This window comes from Macaca mulatta, chromosome 8, assembly GCF_049350105.2.
Source record: "Macaca mulatta isolate MMU2019108-1 chromosome 8, T2T-MMU8v2.0, whole genome shotgun sequence".
Taxonomy (NCBI): Eukaryota; Metazoa; Chordata; class Mammalia; order Primates; family Cercopithecidae; genus Macaca; species Macaca mulatta.
In genome coordinates, this window is record NC_133413.1 from 142,315,748 (window position 1) to 142,335,326 (window position 19,579).

General features: G+C 35.5%; 1 protein-coding gene across 4 annotated transcripts in view; it reads left to right on the plus strand.

Moving 5' to 3' along the window:
- The window catches only part of EFR3A (EFR3 homolog A), a 102,447-nt gene that overhangs the window by 14,251 nt on the left and 68,617 nt on the right, over positions 1–19,579 (plus strand). For 2 of the 4 annotated variants that reach the window (XM_077944034.1, XM_015146000.3), the window contains exon 2: positions 18,310–18,455. Coding sequence is in view for 1 of the 4 variants with exons in the window: in XM_015145999.3 (XP_015001485.1) it covers positions 18,310–18,386 (77 nt within the window). In the remaining 3 variants the exon portion in view is untranslated. The remainder of the gene's footprint in view (positions 1–18,309; positions 18,456–19,579) is intronic. The other 2 variants (XM_077944033.1, XM_015145999.3) reach the window with 1 other exon arrangement.

The following is a 19,579-nucleotide window of genomic DNA, read 5'->3' on the forward strand; positions in this document are numbered from 1 at the left end:
AAAGAAGTCTTAGGCTTTTGACTTTGTGTTATTATAATTTAATGTATAGAGTGAGTATAAAATGTTTAGGGTTTCTTGGTTTTAGTTGGAAGATTGGAGAGAATATATCAGGCATTGAACTTTGAATGTTTACATTAGTAGAATAATTTTTTAATTGAATATTTTACTTAACTAGTCCTGCTCAGCAAATCCTGTGTTGTGTGTTGCTATCTTCAAATGTTGGATAGAGAAATCACTTAAAATATATATTTTATTTAGATACATAATTAGACTGCTACTTATCTTTTCAGTTACTGTTTAATCAGAAAATGTAATCATCTCAGTTCAAATGAAAATCTCTAACATATGGCATAGATGCTGTGGGTGTTATGGAATCTATAAGAAGAATCAATGCTGTTGGTATATTAAATGTATTTCCTCTAAAAATAATTTTGGAAGTTACAAACACTCCTACAGATTTAACACTTTTGTTGCTCTGTGACTAATGAGGAAATAATTTTTTTAAAAAAATTTATGTAGTTAGGGTTTTAGAGCTGTTTTAAATTTTGCCTGAGATAACTCATATCCTATTTGTGAATTATTTAGAGGACTTTTAATTAAAGTAACTCAAACCAACTTGGTTAACTAAGAAAGATCCTAGTCATGGCCTGTGATAGATTCTTTATGCTCATAATGGTAGCAAACTAATATTTTTTGATTTAGGGGTTTTTCTAAACAGTGGTGTCTTACTTTGTTTAAGCAGACACTGTCCTTTGTCAGTGATTCTTTTTTCTAAAAGCTTAGCTAAAAATCTGCGGAGAGCCCCAAATCTATCTTTTTTTCCCTCCATATTCAGCTTTTCATTTTGGACAACAGGCTAGTAGAATTTTAAACTGTGACCTTAGTATTACTAATGCATATTAAGGTCACAGCAAGTATACAGAAGGAAATGAGTGATTTTTTTTAAAAGCTTTATTGATATATAATTTGCATATCATAAAATTTACCTGTTTAGCTGGGCGCGGTGGCTCACGCCAGTAATCCCAGCACTTTGGGAGGTCAAGGCAGGCAGATCACGAGGTCAGGAAATAGAGACCATCCTGGCTAAACAGTGAAACCCCGTCTCTACTAAAAATACAAAAAATTAGCTGGGCGTGGTGGCAGGCGCCTATAGTCCCAGCTACTTGGGAGGCTGAGGCAGGAGAATGGCCTGAACCCGGGAGGCAGAGCTTGCAGTGAGCGGAGATCGCCCTCCAGCCTGGGCAACAGAGCAAGACTCCGTCTCAAAAAAAAAAAAGAAAAACAAAATTACCTGTTTTAAGGATATGGAGATACTTGATTTTTACGTTAAACAAAATCCCTGGGAAATCACCTAGACAGTTACTTTTAACAAATGCGAATTTTCAGATGCTCCACCTTTTCTTCTCCCTAGATTTTGGTTCATTAGGACTCACACTTTTCTAAGTATTAGGAGACTTGTGAAAACGAAAGTCTCTGAAATCCCCGTCCTTTTTAACCTTTTAATTGTAAGGAATTATTTCTGGATTATATATATATATGATATTTAAGTTTAAAAACCTGAAAGCTTCCAGTATCAGAATACTGTAGTGAGAAGCATTTTAATCTGTGCAGGAAAGTGTAAATGGACTTTTCTGCATGCTGAAGTTACAGTACAACAGAGGATTCTCACTGTAGTTTTACAAAATAAAAATTGGCCTTAGCTTTAAAACCGGATTTTGCTTGGGGATGGATTTACTGCTAGAATTTTGTAAAAGGTTATGTAAAAATATTTCCATTATTTTCCTTGTCAGTTTTGTGATACTTGTACCGGAGTGCTTTGTTATTGTAAGCTGAAACTTCAGTGCACAGTGCACTGTGGGTGGAAAAGCTTTAAGACATTCTAGACCCTAAACAGCCATGGCCATTTGACTGTTGAGTTTGTAAACAAAAAACGTTCTCTCCCCTTTTTCCTAAGGTGTGCCTGTAGCAAGGACAGCAGAGTCCTCCCTGTAGCTCTTGCTTGTGGTCTTGGTATGCAGGGAGTTTACCAGGAACTTCTTATGTGGACCCTCTAACGGCATAAAAGCTTCTTTTTTCTTTCTCACATGTTCTTGTATTCTTAGGGACATTTTTTAGCTCAGAGTAACCTATGATAGGAAAAGAAGATAACTTCTAGAAGTGGGAAGTTTTGTAATATGACAGATTCTCAAGCAGGGTGTCACTTCCTCATTCTCTACCATCTGATTTAAGTTTTGTACCTCTGGAGAACAGTGGCAGTAATTGTATAATTTTTTGGCAGCTGCACAATGTTTTGACTACGTTGCTTTAGTCTCCAAAGTAGACAGTTCAGATTTTTTTTGAAAAGAACTTTCTCAGAAAGGCAGTATAGTGTATAAAGTGTTGAGAGTACAGGCTTAGAGGCCCTTAAAGAGGTCTGTGCTCCATGCTTCTCATTGTATGGTCTTGGGGATGTTATTGTCTTTCTGATTCTCTATTCGTAAAGTCTAAATATCAATACCTACCTCATAGGGTCATTCTGAGGATTAAATAAGACCAAACCTAGAATTTAGTGGAGGCTCAAATATTTGCTAAATACATTTTGAAAGAATCAGACTGGTAGATGAGGGATAGATAGGAGCAGGGAATTCCTGGAGTAGATTGGATCTTGTTGCCATTTGGTTAAGTCTTCTGGTTTCCCACTGTATTTGCACAATATCCATGAAGCCAGATTTTGTGCCTTTGAAAAACACTTGGATTAGAATTTGGTGTATAAGTTTGCTGAAATTCTGTAACAAAGTGCAACTAACTGGATGATTTATACAACAGATATTTATTGTCTCACTGTTCTGGAGGGCAGACCTCTGAAATCAAGGTGTTGGCAGGGTGGATTCTTTGTGAGGGCTGTGAAGGAAGGATCTGTTCCAGGCATCTTCCTGACTTTTAGATAGCCATCTACCTGGAGTTCTGACTCTAGGTGCGTCTGTCTCTAAATTTCTCCTTTTTATAAGAATACTTGTCGTACTGGATTAGGACCTACCCCAATGGCCTTATCCTAACTTGATTGCTACTACAAAGACCCCCCCCTCTCTAGATATGGTCACTTTCTGAGGCACTGGAAATTATGACTTTCACATATGAATTTTGAAGGGACACAATGTAATCCATAATAGATATATATCAGACGTGAAAATGAAACAGACTTTTACTTCCAACATTTTCATTTTTTAAATTGTGCTTATTTATTAAACTTTGATGTAAATTAATGGTATAATCTTTTTTCTTTTACTGAGACCAGACATTCATTTACCTAAACTTAAGTGAAGTATATGTAGCACTTGAAAAAAATTGGTGTAATTGAACAAAAATTCCTTATTTCCTTGTCTTAGTTACTTTGTATGTTACTATTGAGAAGGGAGGAATGTTTGAGTTTGAGTGACTGAAGTATCAAGGAAGGAGTTGAATTCTCTGGAGGCTGACTTAAAGTCATTTTGGCATTTAAACTGGTTTCAGGAATGGTACATATATGCTAAATATAGAATTTACTGGTATACATGTTGTGTGAAATCTTACGTGTATTAGTTTTCTAGGGCTACCATAACAAGGTAGCACAAACTGGGTGGCTTAAGATAACAGAATATTTTTCTCTCACAGTTCTGGAGTCCAGAAATCCAAAATCAAGATTCGGGCAGGATCACGCTTGTGAAAGCTCTGGGGAAGAGTACTTTTTTGCCTTTTCCAGTTTCTGGTATTTACTGTAGTCCTTGGAATTCATTGGCTTGTGCAAAATAATTGCCGTCTCTTCCGCTGTCTTCATGCAGCCTTCTGGTGTGTATCCATATCTTTCTTTTTCTTATATAAGGATACCAGTCACTGGATTTAGGGCTTAACCCTAATCTAGTATGACCTCATCTTGATTATATCTGCAAAGACCCCATATCCAAATAAAGTCACAATGGCAGGTATAGGTTGAGTATTCCTAACCTGAAAATCTAAAATGCCCCCAAATTTGAAACTTTTCAGCTCCTTTTTGAGCTCTCAAAAGAAATGCACTTTGGAGCAATTTGAATGTCAGATTTTTTGATTAGGGTTGCTCAACTAGTATGTATTTTGCAAGTACCCTTAAATAAAAAAATGAATAAAAATTCTGAAACACTTCCTGTCTCAAGCATTTTTAATAAGGTAAATTCAGCCTTTACTCGGGTTAGGACTTAAACATATTTTTGGGGGAACATAATTCAACCCACAACACTTGTCCATTGCTTCTTAAAATCACATTTACTCTTAATTTCTCTCTTAAATTCTCCAGTTGTTCTGACTAGTAAATGGACAGCCTTGTTCCCACACATCAATGTACTTGAGTGTGACAACTGAGAACTCTCCCACTTTCCTGTATGTTAGCCTGTTGCCTTGGTTTTCCAGGTACATAATCATGCTTCATGTTTTCACTCTTTGTCCTTTTGTTCCAACAGTTTGTTGGAAATTCTTAGGTTGTTTTTGGTTTCTTGTTTTCTTTACCAACTCAGTATCATAAGTTGTATTTAAAATTATTGAACTTCCTATTTTATGACTTATAACAGATTTTATCTCCAGGAACTTTTTTGTAATTGGAATGCATATTGACTTACTACTGAATACTTATTACTAATACCACTTTCTGTTGAGACAACAATATTCTCCACAGAATGAATGGTATGAGCAAATGCATTGGAATAAAAATGTTTGAGACTTGATTTGAAAGCGTATTCACAGCTTTTGCTGGCTGTGAAAAATGTTATGCTTTATTGGGAAGTAAGGCTGAAAAGGTAGAGATTTTGCATAGGTTCACCTCCAAGACCGGCCTGTCAATGAAACATAAATAAATTGGGGAGATCGTTATTTTGACAAAGTATTACGTGACTTTACTGTTTAAAATATGTTGGCGTGTGTGTATAAAGCGAAAATAAGCTATTGATCATGTATACTTTTTAAAATAAGTGATTTGAGTTTTCGTGGGTATGCACTGAAGGAACTATCTTTTAAATTGTCTAATTGTGGATATTAATTACCTTTGCCATTCTCAATATTTGTGTGACATATAATAAAATGTTTTGTTCTCATTTTTTTCTAACGTGTTCATTTTGCTCTATAAACTTCATGGCCTTTTAAAAGGCATCTGGGAAAATGTCAGGGTTGTTTCTTTTTCTTTTTCTTTTTCTTTTTTTTTTTTTTGACAAATTGGAAATGCCACATGCAGATGCTTCTTAGGAAGAATAAAACGTTGTTATTCTGAGTCTAGGTTTGAACTTTAAACATTCATCTCGTTTTAGTATAAAGTGTTTTATTTACCAAGAACTTCAGGAGGCTTTCTTGTCACCTGAATGGCAAGTTAATTCGGAAGGAACATATCAAAATATTAAAATGAGAAAAGTTGGGAACCAGCATTAGCTGAGTCACAATCTCCTGCTTAACCTCATTTGCCGGTGCGCACTGAGAAGAACTGCTTCTTGCCAAAACATCTCTCTCTTCAGCTTTCAGTAGGAAGCGGTGTCCTTTGGCTTACAAAGAAGTGGTAACAGAACTAAGTGAAGATGAATGAAGCAATTTGAAATTGGCATTAGTAGATTTAGTTTCCTCTTTTTTTAAGCAATTAAAATTTAAAAACCCGCAGCACTGTGATTGGCATTTTTGACATTTAGCTTGTGCTAAACTAAGTATCAGGGACTTAATGTAATTGCTGTATCTTGCTAAGACCTGCTGTACAGATACTTCTTAGGTCATAAAATGAATGCTTATTAGATTGTTTCTCATGAACACTAAGGACCAGTGTAGAGATCATTTATTACCAAAGTATGATTATTAGCATTTTATGCCAAAGGAATTATTTCTGCATACCCCCTTCAGTATTTTTATATACTCAGAAATGGCATTAATAAATATCTAATTAAACAGATGAAGGCAATTTCAATAGAAATCTGAAAAGCTGGTTATATTTTATAAAGTTTACTCTTTATGCTGTATTAAGTATAGTAAATCCTTTTAGGTAAAGTTGTCTTAAAAGAGATTTTTAATAGAAAGATCTCCTTGGCCGGGCGCGGTGGCTCAAGCCTGTAATCCCAGCACTTTGGGAGGCCGAGACGGGCGGATCACTAGGTCAGGAGATCGAGACCATCCTGGCGAACACGGTGAAACCCCGTCTCTACTAAAAAATTCAAAAAACTAGCCGGCGAGGCAGCGGGCGCCTGTAGTCCCAGCTACTCGGGAGGCTGAGGCAGGAGAATGGCGTAAACCCGGGGGGCGGAGCTTGCAGTGAGCTGAGATCCGGCCACTGCACTCTAGCCCGGGGGACAGAGCCAGACTCCGTCTCAAAAAAAAAAAAAAAAAAAAAAAAGATCTCCTTACTGTACTTTGTCCTTGACTCTGCATTTTTCTTCATAGTTATTGATATAATTATCTTTAATTTTTTCACAAAGTAATTTTTTATCCTTTGACACGTGAAAAGACTAATCACATAATTACAGTGTTTTCATCATGCTACTGCCCTACTCTAACATTTTGAGTTGTTTACAGTACCTACAAAGTCCAAGCTTAACATCCATATATGTACAAGGTTGTCTAAAGTTTTGAGGAGAGAGAAGTATATGTTATCATATATGCTTGTACAGCTACTGCTAATTTATCTTTCTGTTTCTTCTTCTCTAGGCTCCAGAGCTAAATCTGCAGTTCAGCTGGGCTAGTCATTTTATTACAGCAGAACATCCTGTTTCCCTCAGCCTTTCTAGAATACCCTGTTCCCTCTGTTTGTTTTCTTCCTTTCTTCAAAGGCTAACTCAAAGCTCAGGTTTCTTGAAAGGAGAAACTTGTCCTAATCAGTCCAACTCAGAAAAGTCTTTTCATCTTCTGGTCTCTAAGAAATAATCTGTTCTACTCATTTCGTGTTCATGCTTGGCTGAGCTCATCTTTTACATCCTCTAAGAAGCTTTTCTAGACTTCGATTTTTCTTATTTGTCTTATATCTTATTTATATTGTTTATAGGTGGATCCTTCTACTCTTTCAAGCATGTACGTTCTTGTTAAATAATATTTTGCGTTACAGTTTTTTTCTTTATCTTCCACAGTACCTTATATACTACTTTCAACAAAAATTAGTTAATGTTTGTTTGCATTTGAGTTGGAATGTCATGTGCTTGAGAGAATAAACCTTAGAGAGATTCCTTAGTCTGACCTCTGGTTTGAGTCTCAGGAATATACTTACATCCAGGTTCTGTCCTTTGAGGATATCACAGACTAGTCCCTTTTTCACATGATGTCCTTTAAATATCTGAGTAATACCTGATACTTTAACATTTATTATGTGATATGTCCTGTGCTAAGCATTTTGTAACTAAAATAATGAAGATTTTTGTTATGCATTATAAATTGTACTTAGTAGCCTTCAAATACACCACAATCTGTGCAGTTAGTCAAATTCAACAGCAGTTCATTTTTGCAGAATCTATGAAGTGGGGCAAGCGTCCTTCAATTATCAGTAAATTTAGCTCTTGCAGGCAGGTAATGCATTGCACTCCATTTCCAATCAATAATATGTGATGAAGAGCATCCAGAGAACTATATAAAAATTATTATGAAGAAATATCTTGATTTGATTTGAGGACATTAAATATGAAAACACAGAAGTATAAAAATGATACAAATATATTGGCTTCTGCAAAAATCTGAATGAGGAAGCTCTTAATAAGTAATATGTTTCCTGTGGCAGAGGGAAGTAATTTTTTTTTTAATAAGGTCTTCTCTCCCTGAAGACCTGATTATAATTTTTAAAAGATAAGTCTTTATGCTATATTAAGTATAGTGAGTGCTTTTAGGTAAAGTTGCCTTAAATTGGGTTTTAGTAGAAAGATCGCCTTCCTGTACTTTGTCCTTGATCCTGTGTTTTCCTTCACAGTTGTTAAAATAATTATCCTCGTCCCAAATTTTGCTAAGGCCTAAAACAGAACAGTAGTATATACAGTAATGAATATGCCAGGCTGATGTTGGTATTCATTGTGGCTAGATTATTTTATTTTAATTTTATTTTATTGTATAGAGAGAGAGAGAGAGAGAGAGAGAGAGTTTTAAAATAAATGCAGCAAGGTCAGTAATCACACTGTCAAGACTAAAACCAGAGTAGTCAATGAATAAAATAGTTAAAATCTATTATAGGGTTATAGTTGATTATTAGCTTTCTTGTGTTGTAAGACTGGAAAAAAATGTATACTATTAGCTTCATGTTATAAAAATTATAAACAATATACTTCAAATATTAATGTGAATTGCTGTCTCAAAGGCTAATTCATTGATCAAGAAATGCAGTATATTAGTCACAGTTTCAGAATGTATTATGGTGACTTTAAAAAAACCGTTTGTATTATCTGTGATTTCAAATTTCTTTGTAAATGTCTATGATGTACTATATAGTTAAAATTAACAGACTGAAGTATTTTTTTGGGGGGGTGTAAAAGTAGCACATTTTAAACACAAGAACCACATCAAAAATGATGAAATTGAAGAAATAAAAAAAAATTTGTATCTTATTATTTTGTGTAGTCAAAGCTTTATTGTGGCACAGTGATGTAAAATGTGTGGTGCCAGATACTAAAAATTACATTTTAAGATATATGTCTACTGACTGCCAAAATTTACTTATAGCTCAAGAAACACACCTGTAAGTTGTTTTTTTAAAAAAAAATTTGGGAGGGTTTTTTTTTGAGACAGGATCTTGCTCTGTTGCTCAGGTTGGAGTGCAGTGGCATGATCATAGCTCACTGCATCCTCAATCCCCTGGGCTCAGGTGCATCCTTCCTTAGCCTCCCGAGTAACTGAGCCTATGAGTGTGTGCCACCATGTCCAGCTAGTTTTTATGATAATCAGTTTAAACTTTCTATGTATTTTAAGTGTGGGAGTCAAATGGTGTTTTCACTTTTTATTATAGCATTTTGACTATAATTAATTGCAACTTATAAAATGATTAATATTTTAGTCTAATATATTAGAGAGGACTTCACATTTCCAAGGTTGCAATTTTCTTTCACAGAGGGGAAAGATGTACATGGTAACTTTATTATAAAATCATGTTTTCCTTTTTACTTGCATTTTAAAATGTTCCTAATTTCTTTTTCTGATGTTTCCTCATTACTGGAGCATTCTTTAAAGTCCATGTATCTTATCTGTACATTGTGCAGATGGTGCAGATACAGATTTGATGCTTACGTTTTAGAGCCTACTAGGTTCCTTTTTCCAGACTCATGAGTAAAATAAGTCACTTTTCCTCTCTTACAGCGGAAGTCTTCTCTAGGGAAGACAGGAACAGGTGAATAGAATAGTTTATCCAAAAGTGTAACCTGTTCTCTAGTCATTGCATGTAAAATAAATCCCAAGGACTGATAATTTTAAGAACACAATGGAATGAAATACAGAGAAACATATTAGCACAATCTCAAGAAAAGAGAAAATTTCAAAGGTCTGGTCATGTTTTAGAAAAACGTGGAAAATTTGATCATGATAATTTCACTTTTCCTTTACTGAACTTGAAATACTTGGCTTAGGATTTTAAAGACCATTTAGTCCTGATTTATTTCTGAAGTGAGTCTGCCAAGTATTCATTTATACAAATTACTTAAAAAATCTCCTCCCCAATGAGGTCTGGTGGCAGCATTTGAAAATAATAGGGAAATTCTAGTGGTCTTAGTCACAAATACCAGCTCCCTGTTGCCAGTGATAGGTCTTTATCACATCAGCATCTCCTGTGAAGTCTTTTTTCTCACTCATTTGGTCTCCTGGTTCTTTATAGTGCTGTTTATGATTCAGTTATTATAATATATAAGATGATATTATGAGGTGCAGTCTATATTATAACTTACCTATTGCATGACTTAGATAAAGACAGTTTCCCAAACACCTGAGGTACACAAGAAAAAAAAGTCATATGCTAAATTCTCTACATCGTTTTACAAGGGAAGTGGTTCTCTAGAGCAGTGGCTGCCGAATGAACGTGCGTGTGCATGAGGGCCATGATGGGAGGGGAATTTTTAATTTACCTTAATAGTATTTTTGAATTACAGAAAGTTTTAGTTGTCTCAAAATAATTTGTTCTTTTAAAGTGGTTTAGAAATGAGTGACAGTTCCGGGGTCATTAGCTTGTGTTCAAGAATTGATATAACAAAAGCAGTTTTCAAAAAGACAATTTAACAGTGCTCCTTGGTGTTTCATGAATATTTGTTCAGGTTGTTAAAAGTCCTTTACAGGAAATATTTAGCTTATAAAAAGGCTAATAAAAGGGAAGCTGTAAGTTCAGTTTCTTTTGTGCTCTTAGTATTAAAGGAAGCTGTTACCAGAAACACAGATCTCCGTTTTTAAGGTAAAATACTACTATACATGGCTAGCTTTGTTACTTTGTGTATTTACCAAGATTTTCTCTGAGACGTGGAAGTAATTTCCTATAGAAAGCTCCAAAGATATTGATTGATTGGTTGAAATGCACTCTAGAAATGGAAACTGTCTCCATAATGACTTTGCCAACTGTTTTCCTTACAAATATAGGGAAACACTTTATTTTTGCCAACAAGTGCTTTTGTTAGACTGCATTTTAGTAGGACTCTTAGAACATGTTAGTGCTTAGTACTATTGTAAATTCACTCTCAGTTCCATTATAAATTGTGGATAGTCTGATTTGCCTTATGCCTTTCCTCTGTTTTTCTCCCTCTTAATCATGATCCCTAACGTTTATCTTAGACCGCTACGTAATTACTACCGTCCTCAGAAACATATTAATTATGCAAAGTAAATTTCAATGTAATAGTACCATGGTTTGCATTAAAGAAGAAAGTCACTGCTTACATCTTTTTTAAAAAAAAATTACAACAATGAAAATGTTCTGTTTTTAATTCTAAGAGTACTACTGACATTGTAGAAGACATTAGTTAATCTTTTATGTATTACAAAAGGGAATCACATACTGTTTCAATTTTTATTTTTGCATCATCTGATTACTTACCTCTGTAGATTGGGACACTGAGGCGGTATAGTCTCCTTGCCAAGACTCTGCCAGCTGAGCGCATTGAAGATGGTCTGTGACATGCAGGGTCCAGGGATATGGTCTTGAAAATAGGGATGAACCATGCAGTGTTGTACAGTGGTGGGGTAGAGGTATGAGTACTTTTCTCTCCTGGTTGCAGCTCTGGTTTCTCTTTCATCCATTGGGTTGTTTCCTGTTTTGCAAACTAAGCCAGGATCAGATGAAATGAAAAGGGAATTATATTATCTGACTTTAATATTTGTGTTGTTTTTTTTTTTTCAAATGATGGTTCTAGAAGCTTTTCCAATGAAATCTCTCAGAATAATATTTTCCAAAAGCCGGGATTACTCTGTATTTTATTGCTCTAGTCTTTGCGTAACTCTGCTGAGTAATATTTAATTTTTTTCCAATAAATATGATAAAATATAGTAAAGTTAAATCTAAATGTAAGTCTGTAACTTGACTACTAATAAGTAGGATAATGTCTAAAATTAAAACTTTTTACCTTAAAAATTGTAATAGTGGGAAAAAATCAGATACAGTGTATAAACCAGTTAGTTGCCTCAGGAAAAAAAGGTGCTGTTTTATTTTTTTCTACAGTTTCCCAGAATTGTTTGGAGAAGTGTACAAGAGTTTTGTCTGTGTTATGCCTATTATAGAGCAAAGTTATTGCAATGTAAGGAGAAGACCATCTTTTAAAACAGAATTGGAGCTTTAATTCCATTTATTGCTTTGTTGTCCTCTTTTTCCATAAGGTTTATGTGCCTAGGAATTAAAATCAAGTAGTGAAATTGAGAATGAAAGGAGAGAAGGTTTACGATTATATGTGGAAAGAATCGTGTAATAAAATACTCCTCTAATGGATTAAAATCCTTTTAAAAGGAACACTTTTCTGAAGATAAGATTATTTTGTTCCTTTTCTTTTGACTCCATATCTAATTAGTCACCAAACTCTTTTCATGTTTTCCCACTTTTCTTTCAAAGCTCTGGGATACTAGAATATGCATTTTGTTTTTCCCATGTGCCATCCTGCCTAGTGTTGCTTGTGTTGTTCCATTTGATTACAGTTGTCCTTCACTGTCTCTGGTTTATTCCTTTTAGTTCAGTCTTACTCGTTCTTCAGGGGAGTCCTCAGTATCCAGTTCAAGTTCCATGTCCTGGGTAAAACTTCTTTTCACTTTAGCCAGAAGTTGTTTTCTCTCCTTTGAACCTCTGTGGTGCTTATGGCCGTGCAGTCTATTTGACATGGGAGAGCCTTTGTCCTAAAATGTCCAAATTTTGTTTCAAAACTTAAGTTTTAAACCTTTTTCTTTTAAAGTATGTAGTCACCTTTTTAAGTCCTTGTAGTTGTCATTTGTAGCATAGTGTGCTAAAATAACACCTATATTACAGGCTTTATATATAATATGTGTGTGTGTATATATGTATAAATACAGAATTATATATAATACGTGTGTGTGTGTGTGTGTGTATTGCTCTTGTCTTTGGGTAGCTCTGCTGAGTAATATTTAATTTTTTTCTGGTAAGATAATATGCAGTACACATACATATTTAGCTTTACTGCGTGTGACATATATGTGTATATACACACACGCACACATTATATGTAAATTGTTTTGGTACCTGGAAAGGATATGTGTGAGTGGAACTGTAATATTGCTAAGTATTTTTGATTGTGTGAAGTAAATGTCTTGTTCTCACATCAACTGAATGAGTAACTTGACTTTTAATTTTAACCTTGCGGGGAATATATGTGAGGCAGACTCTTTTAAAGGGTTTTGGACACCACAGAGCTAGAGTTCTTGAAGTGGTTAATTTTAGAAATCTTCTAATAGAAAGTCTGTCTCTTTTCACCTTGATTACTGGTGGCCTCTGCTAGACCTAAAAATAAAACCTGAATTGTTCAAAGTGATTCCTTTGACATTGTCATCTGTTTGTCGGAAAAAATCATATCATTCTGGCACTTAGTGTTTTATGGTGGGCAGTGTACTTTATTGATTTTTATAGCATATAGGAGCAGATGTTAAACTCACTTTATATTTTGTTTTCCTTATTTATTTAGGAAAAAGCATTTTTATAAATGTCTGCTTTATGCCTGACATGCATAACAATGAGTAAGGTATATGGGCTTTGCATTTGAGGGATTCATATTCTGGTGGTGAAGACAGACACATATATGTAAATAAGAGCGGTAGATTGTTACAGGTGCTATGATAGAAATATATAGTGAGGGCATAAAGGACCAAAATCCTGTAATCATAAGCACTGTCATTTAAAAGTATGAAATCTAGTGAGCCATACATATGTCAGTGAATTTCTATTATGTTACATGTTAGAATTAAATGAGGGAATTGCTACATAGAAGGTATAGATACTATTATTGTATGCTTTTATAGATTATGAAACACACTTAATTCAAAGCCATCCAGTCGGTTTCCATAATATTAATACAATCTAAGCATTCTTCATCTCCAGTGACAGTGTTACTAACTTAGCATTTTTGTTTTGGAGGATAGCTTTATCCCAAGTATAGCCAGTGGCATGGTGGCAGTTAGTGGTTGAGACATCAATATTTCCAGTTAAATTATCATGGAATAATATAGTCCCTTGAAAGTGGAAGTTGCTTATTTTTAAAGGGGTCTTTTTTTTTTTTTTTTTTTTTTTTTTTTTTAATGCTCCAAGTCCCCAAATTTATAGAATTGCATAGGAAAGCAAATGTTGTCACAAACCAGAAGTACTCACTGGTCAACCAACCACTTACTATATTGGTTCCCAGTATTCAGAATTCTCCTAGTACCTTTGAGTGCCTGCCTGCCTAATCCCCACTATCAGTTTCACCTTGAGGTTCTCTATGCAGCTGCTCAAGTCCTTCTATGAATGCCTCTTTGAAGCAGGATGGATTGGAAATTAGCTGTAATACCTCATTATTGAAGGAGGAGGATGTTTCCTCTTCTAGAGGTCAATTGGCATCACTGCTGTTTAAGGACTAAGAGGCATTGCTGAATCTATATGAGAATGATGTTAGGGGAGCAAAGGAGAACAATTTTCTTGGGGTATCGAGTAGAAAAAACAAACTGCTTGCTTCTTCTCCTATACTGTCACAACACAGAACACTTCTGTGATCAGATGTGTGGGAGATTTTCCCCAAGCACCGAGCCAGCAGTTCTCCAGCTGGGTGTCCTCTAATGTAATTCAGTTCTTAGCAGTATTTACCTGGAGGTAGTGTCACAGCCCACAGGTTGAGGGCTTTGTCTCACAGGACTGCCTCCCCGCTGCCCCCCTCCCCCTCAGTGCGCGCGCGCACACACACACACACACACACACACACACACAGTCTCTCTCACGTACACACACACACTCTCTCTGTCTCTCTCTCTCTCTCAAGATGCCAATTGGAAGCCCCAGGTTGTTTTTCCTGTGCTTCTGCCAGCCATAAATCAGGATCCCCACACTCCCTTCTTGGGCTCAACTAATTTCCTAGAGTGGCTCACAGAACTTAGAGAAATACTTTACTTACATTTACCAGTTTATTATAAAGGGGATTAGGAAGGAGACAGATGAACAGCCAGATGGAAAAGATACAAAGGTCCAAGTATCGGAGAAGGGGTGAGGAGCTTCCAAATATATTCTCTCCAGATAAGTCACCCTCCAGGAACTTCCATGTGTCCAGCCACCTGGAAGCCCATCCACACCCAGTCCTTTTGGGTTTTTTATAGAGGCTTCACTATAAAGGCGCGATTGATTTAAATCATTGGCCACCCATAACCAGCTTAACTGTCAGCCCGTCCCACATCCTTAGAGGTGAGGGGTTATGGCTGAAAGTCCCTACCCTCTGGTTATGCCTTGCTCTTTACCGTGACTAACCCACACTGGAAGCTATCCTTGAGCCCCCAGCCATCAGTCAACTCATTAGTATGCACAATGACGCTTAGCACTTTGGAGAACCTAAGGCTATCAGAAGCTATTTGTTAGGAAATGGGAAGACTAAATATATATTTCACAATATCACAGATGTCTTTAAAGAAATGTTACTTCAGGAGTATGTAAAATTTGCTCATAAAAAAAGAGCATATTAAGTGTGTTTAGGTGGCTTCTACACTCTAGGCACTTTTTATGTATTATTAATTTAATACCCTTAACTGTGAGAAGTAGGTAGTAGGATTTTCCTGTTCACTGACTAAGGCTTAGAGAGCTGTATTGAATAGATTACTCCTGAGCCTATGTGTACACTACTATAATATTCAGCCTGGCACTTTTTTGGTTATAATTTATCCACTGTGTCTGAATTCTATTTTCCCAAAGTTACCCCACTTGAGCCTTCCTATTTCATATTTTTCTAATGTATCATAATCAGAGTTCTGAATGCTACATGCTGTAGGGGGAGAATAGTGGATAACTTTCTCCTTTATATGCTGGAATTAATTTATTTTTACTGATAATAGTATTTATTGAATATTTCCTAGATGACAAATACTGCAAAGGCTCTAGACATACAATTGGAGAAAAGAACTGCAATATAGAATTAAATTTAAAGGAATAATTTATATTGCTTAGACGTGCCAGTTGTTGGAGACTTTCTGTGATATGCTCATCCCCCTCTTTTTTTTGCTTTTGGGAAAGAGGAATTTGGGATGAGGTCACAAATATGTTAGTTTTAGGACCTAAGTGAGTTTGTTGGAAGGGATCAGAAGCTAGGATGAGGAGGAACTGAAAGAATGCCTTAAGGAAAGGGGGTATATGTAGGCTTGCTTTCTTATTTAACCTGTATGAAAAACCTACTTTTATGAAGCCAGCAATATAAGTACTTTAATAGTATCTTATTTAAGCTAGTTGGCTTTGCTAGCAGAACTTGATATGGATATTATCAAGTTCTTGATAGCTTTATATTTGATGTCAGTGACAAGTTAGATAAGTTCCAGTACTTTTGTGCCCTCTGCTAATTAATTAGAAGTAAAGTGAACTAGGCACTTCCTCAACAGCAGGTAAGAGGATCTCGAGTCAGAAAGATCGACCAGAAAGTAGTCTGATACAACATGAAGGACTATGTTCAGGTACCTGCAGCTGAACTCGAAAAGCCTTATGAATTTACTTCAACAAGGGAGTCAACTACATTTCTATACTTGAGTAGGTCCAGTGATTTTATTTTACTTGTGATATTTATAAGTAGAGTATTCTTATTTATTTAAAAGTCTATACAGTAATTTCTTTTGTGCTTATTATTGCCAATTATTTAAACCTTATATTGTCTTTGATATAATTTTATAAAAACCTGAAATTGTTAATTAAAAATTTCAATCTATATGCCTTCTTTATAGTGGGTAGTTTTTTATTTTTGGTAAGTGGTCAAAAAGATGTTTTTGTTTTGTGTTGACCTTCCCGAGAAACTCACGGTGATCATTTATTTCCCTATGTGACAATGCATCCCTCATCTGTTAGGCACATACATTTCTGCAATTATTTTCATTGGTCATGATTTATAGAAAGCTAAAATATTTAAAATAATTTAGAAATTTGCTGGTACTTGAGTTTAGTGTGGCAGTTACTCTTTGAAGTCATCAGGTCTGGGTTGGAATTGCAGTTCCTCAGATCCTCCCCAGCTGGGTGTTACTGGACAAAATTGGCCTTTCTAAGCTGGTCTGCTCATTTATCCAATGGAGATGATCATGACCCTCAGAGAGTTGCTAAAGGAGTGAGTGAATAATGGTGTAACATCCTTAGTACAGTGCTGCACATGTCATCTTCAGAAAGTGGTAATTGTCCCTCCTGCTACTGATGTAGTTACGGTTGTGAACCGTATGTAAAATTTGTGATTTTTCAATTATGGGTTTACAACAAGGGTTTTTATGCTATTGGGAATCCTATCTTAAGGGCCCTTGATCATCATCTGCTTACCCTGATTATAATACTCTTCTTACTGCATTACTAATAATAGTTACCATTTTATTGAGTGTTTGCTTAATAAGAGCTTTATATACAATTTTATTTAATTCTCATTATTATGAAGAAGGCATTATTACATCTGTTTTTACTGATGGGGAAACTTGAGTGTAGTAAGACAACCCACCCAGCCCAGCTGATGGGAGACTGATCAGAGGGAGACAGAGGATTCGCTTCAGATCTATCTGTTCCAAACCCATGTTCTTTAACCCGTGGCTGTCCACTGGACACTTCACCATTTGCTTATCTGTCTCTCCTGATAAACCTAAGCTTCCCAAAAGTGGGAACTGGACATTGTTTGCATTCCAAGGTTACATTTATATTTCAAGCTTTTTTAAACTAAAAGCAGTGTATAGTGTATAACATCAGAAATGTGAAATTTAATAGCTTATTAAGAATCTTTCTTATTGAAAATAACAACATTTCCCATTCTGATAGAAAACTTGAAGCATTAGGACTTGTTTTTTAGACGTATGGCCAGTCTCTGCCATGCTAACAATTTGAATTTACTATATTTGGCTTTGCATTAGTGTTCACTAAGTACTCACTTAATCTTCTTTTCAGGTTATAAGCTTCTTTCATCATTGCAATACAGGACCTGGCTCAGTGCTTGTGTGCTTAATACATATTTGGTTTTAATTTATTTCAGTGTCAGTATTAATGTTGATCTGAAGTATTTTTAGATTATTTCAGTTGTTTGGAATTCATCAGTGAGCAAAACAATGATCCCTGCCTTCATCTGAGTTTATGTCCTGGTGAGGGTGCACAGATGAGGACCAATAACCACAATAGAAAGTTTATTTAATGTGTTAGGTGATAAGTGCTATGGGAAAAAGAAGGTAGAGCAGGGTAAGGGTGGTCAGAGAGGCTTAGATGAAGAATTGAAGAAGGTGACAGAATTATTACAGCTGTTAGTAGATACTTGGGCATGCCCCAGGCAGAGGGAACAGTGAGAGCTAAGATCCAAAGGAGGGGGCCTAGCTAGGTAGAATTAGCAGGGAGACCACTGTGGCTGGCGTAGAGTGGATTGCGACAGGTGGGTGGGAGTATGACAGAGTTGTGGGAAGATGACATCAGAAAGGAGGTAAAGGGGGCATGGACATTGTTTTCACTTTGTCAGATGAATTTGGCAGGACGTGTATGCATGTTAAACAAAAATTCTTAGAAGCTGCATGTCTTTGGAGTAAGGACAAGAAATTTAACTTACTCTTTTCTTAATCCCTGATTACATTTGTATATCTTTATTTGTGGCAGTTTGAATTTTGTATTTTATATAGCCCGTTAATATTCAGAAACTTGAATTTCCAGGTCAGTTTACAATATTAATAATCTCTGTATTTCTTGATTTTTTTTTTTTTATACAGGAGTATGCTGTTGCTGTTCCGCTTTGCGTCCTCGCTACAAACGCCTGGTGGACAACATATTCCCTGAAGATCCAAAAGTAATTTGATCTACATCTACTGATCCTTCTCTTTGCTGACCCATTCTGCCCCCCGCTGACCTCCCTAAGGTTTCCCTAATTTCATTTCTCTACTTTTACCCCTACATCTCATCATTTGTACTACTTTTTTTGTACTTTTCCTTTTTTTAACTCTTAAATGACTCATGCTTGCTTGTCTAGTTTTCAGATCCTTTTAGTAGATTAGGCAGAAATCTGGAAAAATGGACAGTTGATGTTCTTTTATAGTTTATGTAGTGTCTAATTTAAGTAACACTGTCTCATTAATTTATGTTCATTAATTTATGAACCAGTACCAGATTAAACTAAGTGCTCATGATACCACTGTGAACAGAGAGAAGGTTTTCTACTCTCATTATGCACATATATAAGTAAATTGGTAATTACAATTTGTTGTGAAAAAATGTTGTACTAGGCTAATGAAGTATGGGCTGCTACTGGAGTAAATAGGAGTGATACCCAATTTGGGTTGAGAAGAAAGCCTGGAGGAGATAAAATCTAAGCTAAGATCCAAAGAATAAATACAGATTGACCTCACAGTTTTTAGAAGAGAACTGAGAGGTAAAGAAAGATGGTTTCAGGCAGAGTTTTTCTTTTTGCTTAAATACTATTTAATTTTTTAATAACAATTATTTTATTTGTGAAGATTACTGGTTTCAAAGCAACTGGTTGGGGTGATTTTGTTTCACATTGCCTCAACCTTTCTAAGACTTCTGTAGTCTCATGTTAAATGAATATGAACAAAAAAAAGTTACATGGCTTTTGACTTCCAAAATTTGCTTTATTTTAAAATGTAACAACCTGTATAAAACTTTTGGTTATCTTAATATTAACTTAATGTTGATGTATCTTATTTTTAACCAAATCTGTTTAAACCTTCAGTTATGTAGAGGAGGTTAATCAATTAAATATTATTGGCTACCAGATATCCTGGATAATTTGTGACATATTAAAAATCCTAAGATACAGTACCTGCCTTTAAGGACCTTTCCATGCAGTAACTGACATAAAGCAGAAACATACTAAATATGAAATTACAATGCATAAATCGTCAGTAAAATGCTGAGTAAATCAGGTGGAAAGTTTTTGCCTCTAAAGCAAGTCGGTATCACTGTGAGTTGGGAACCTCCAGGAAGCATTCACAGAGGAAATGAGATTTACTGAGCTTTGAAGGA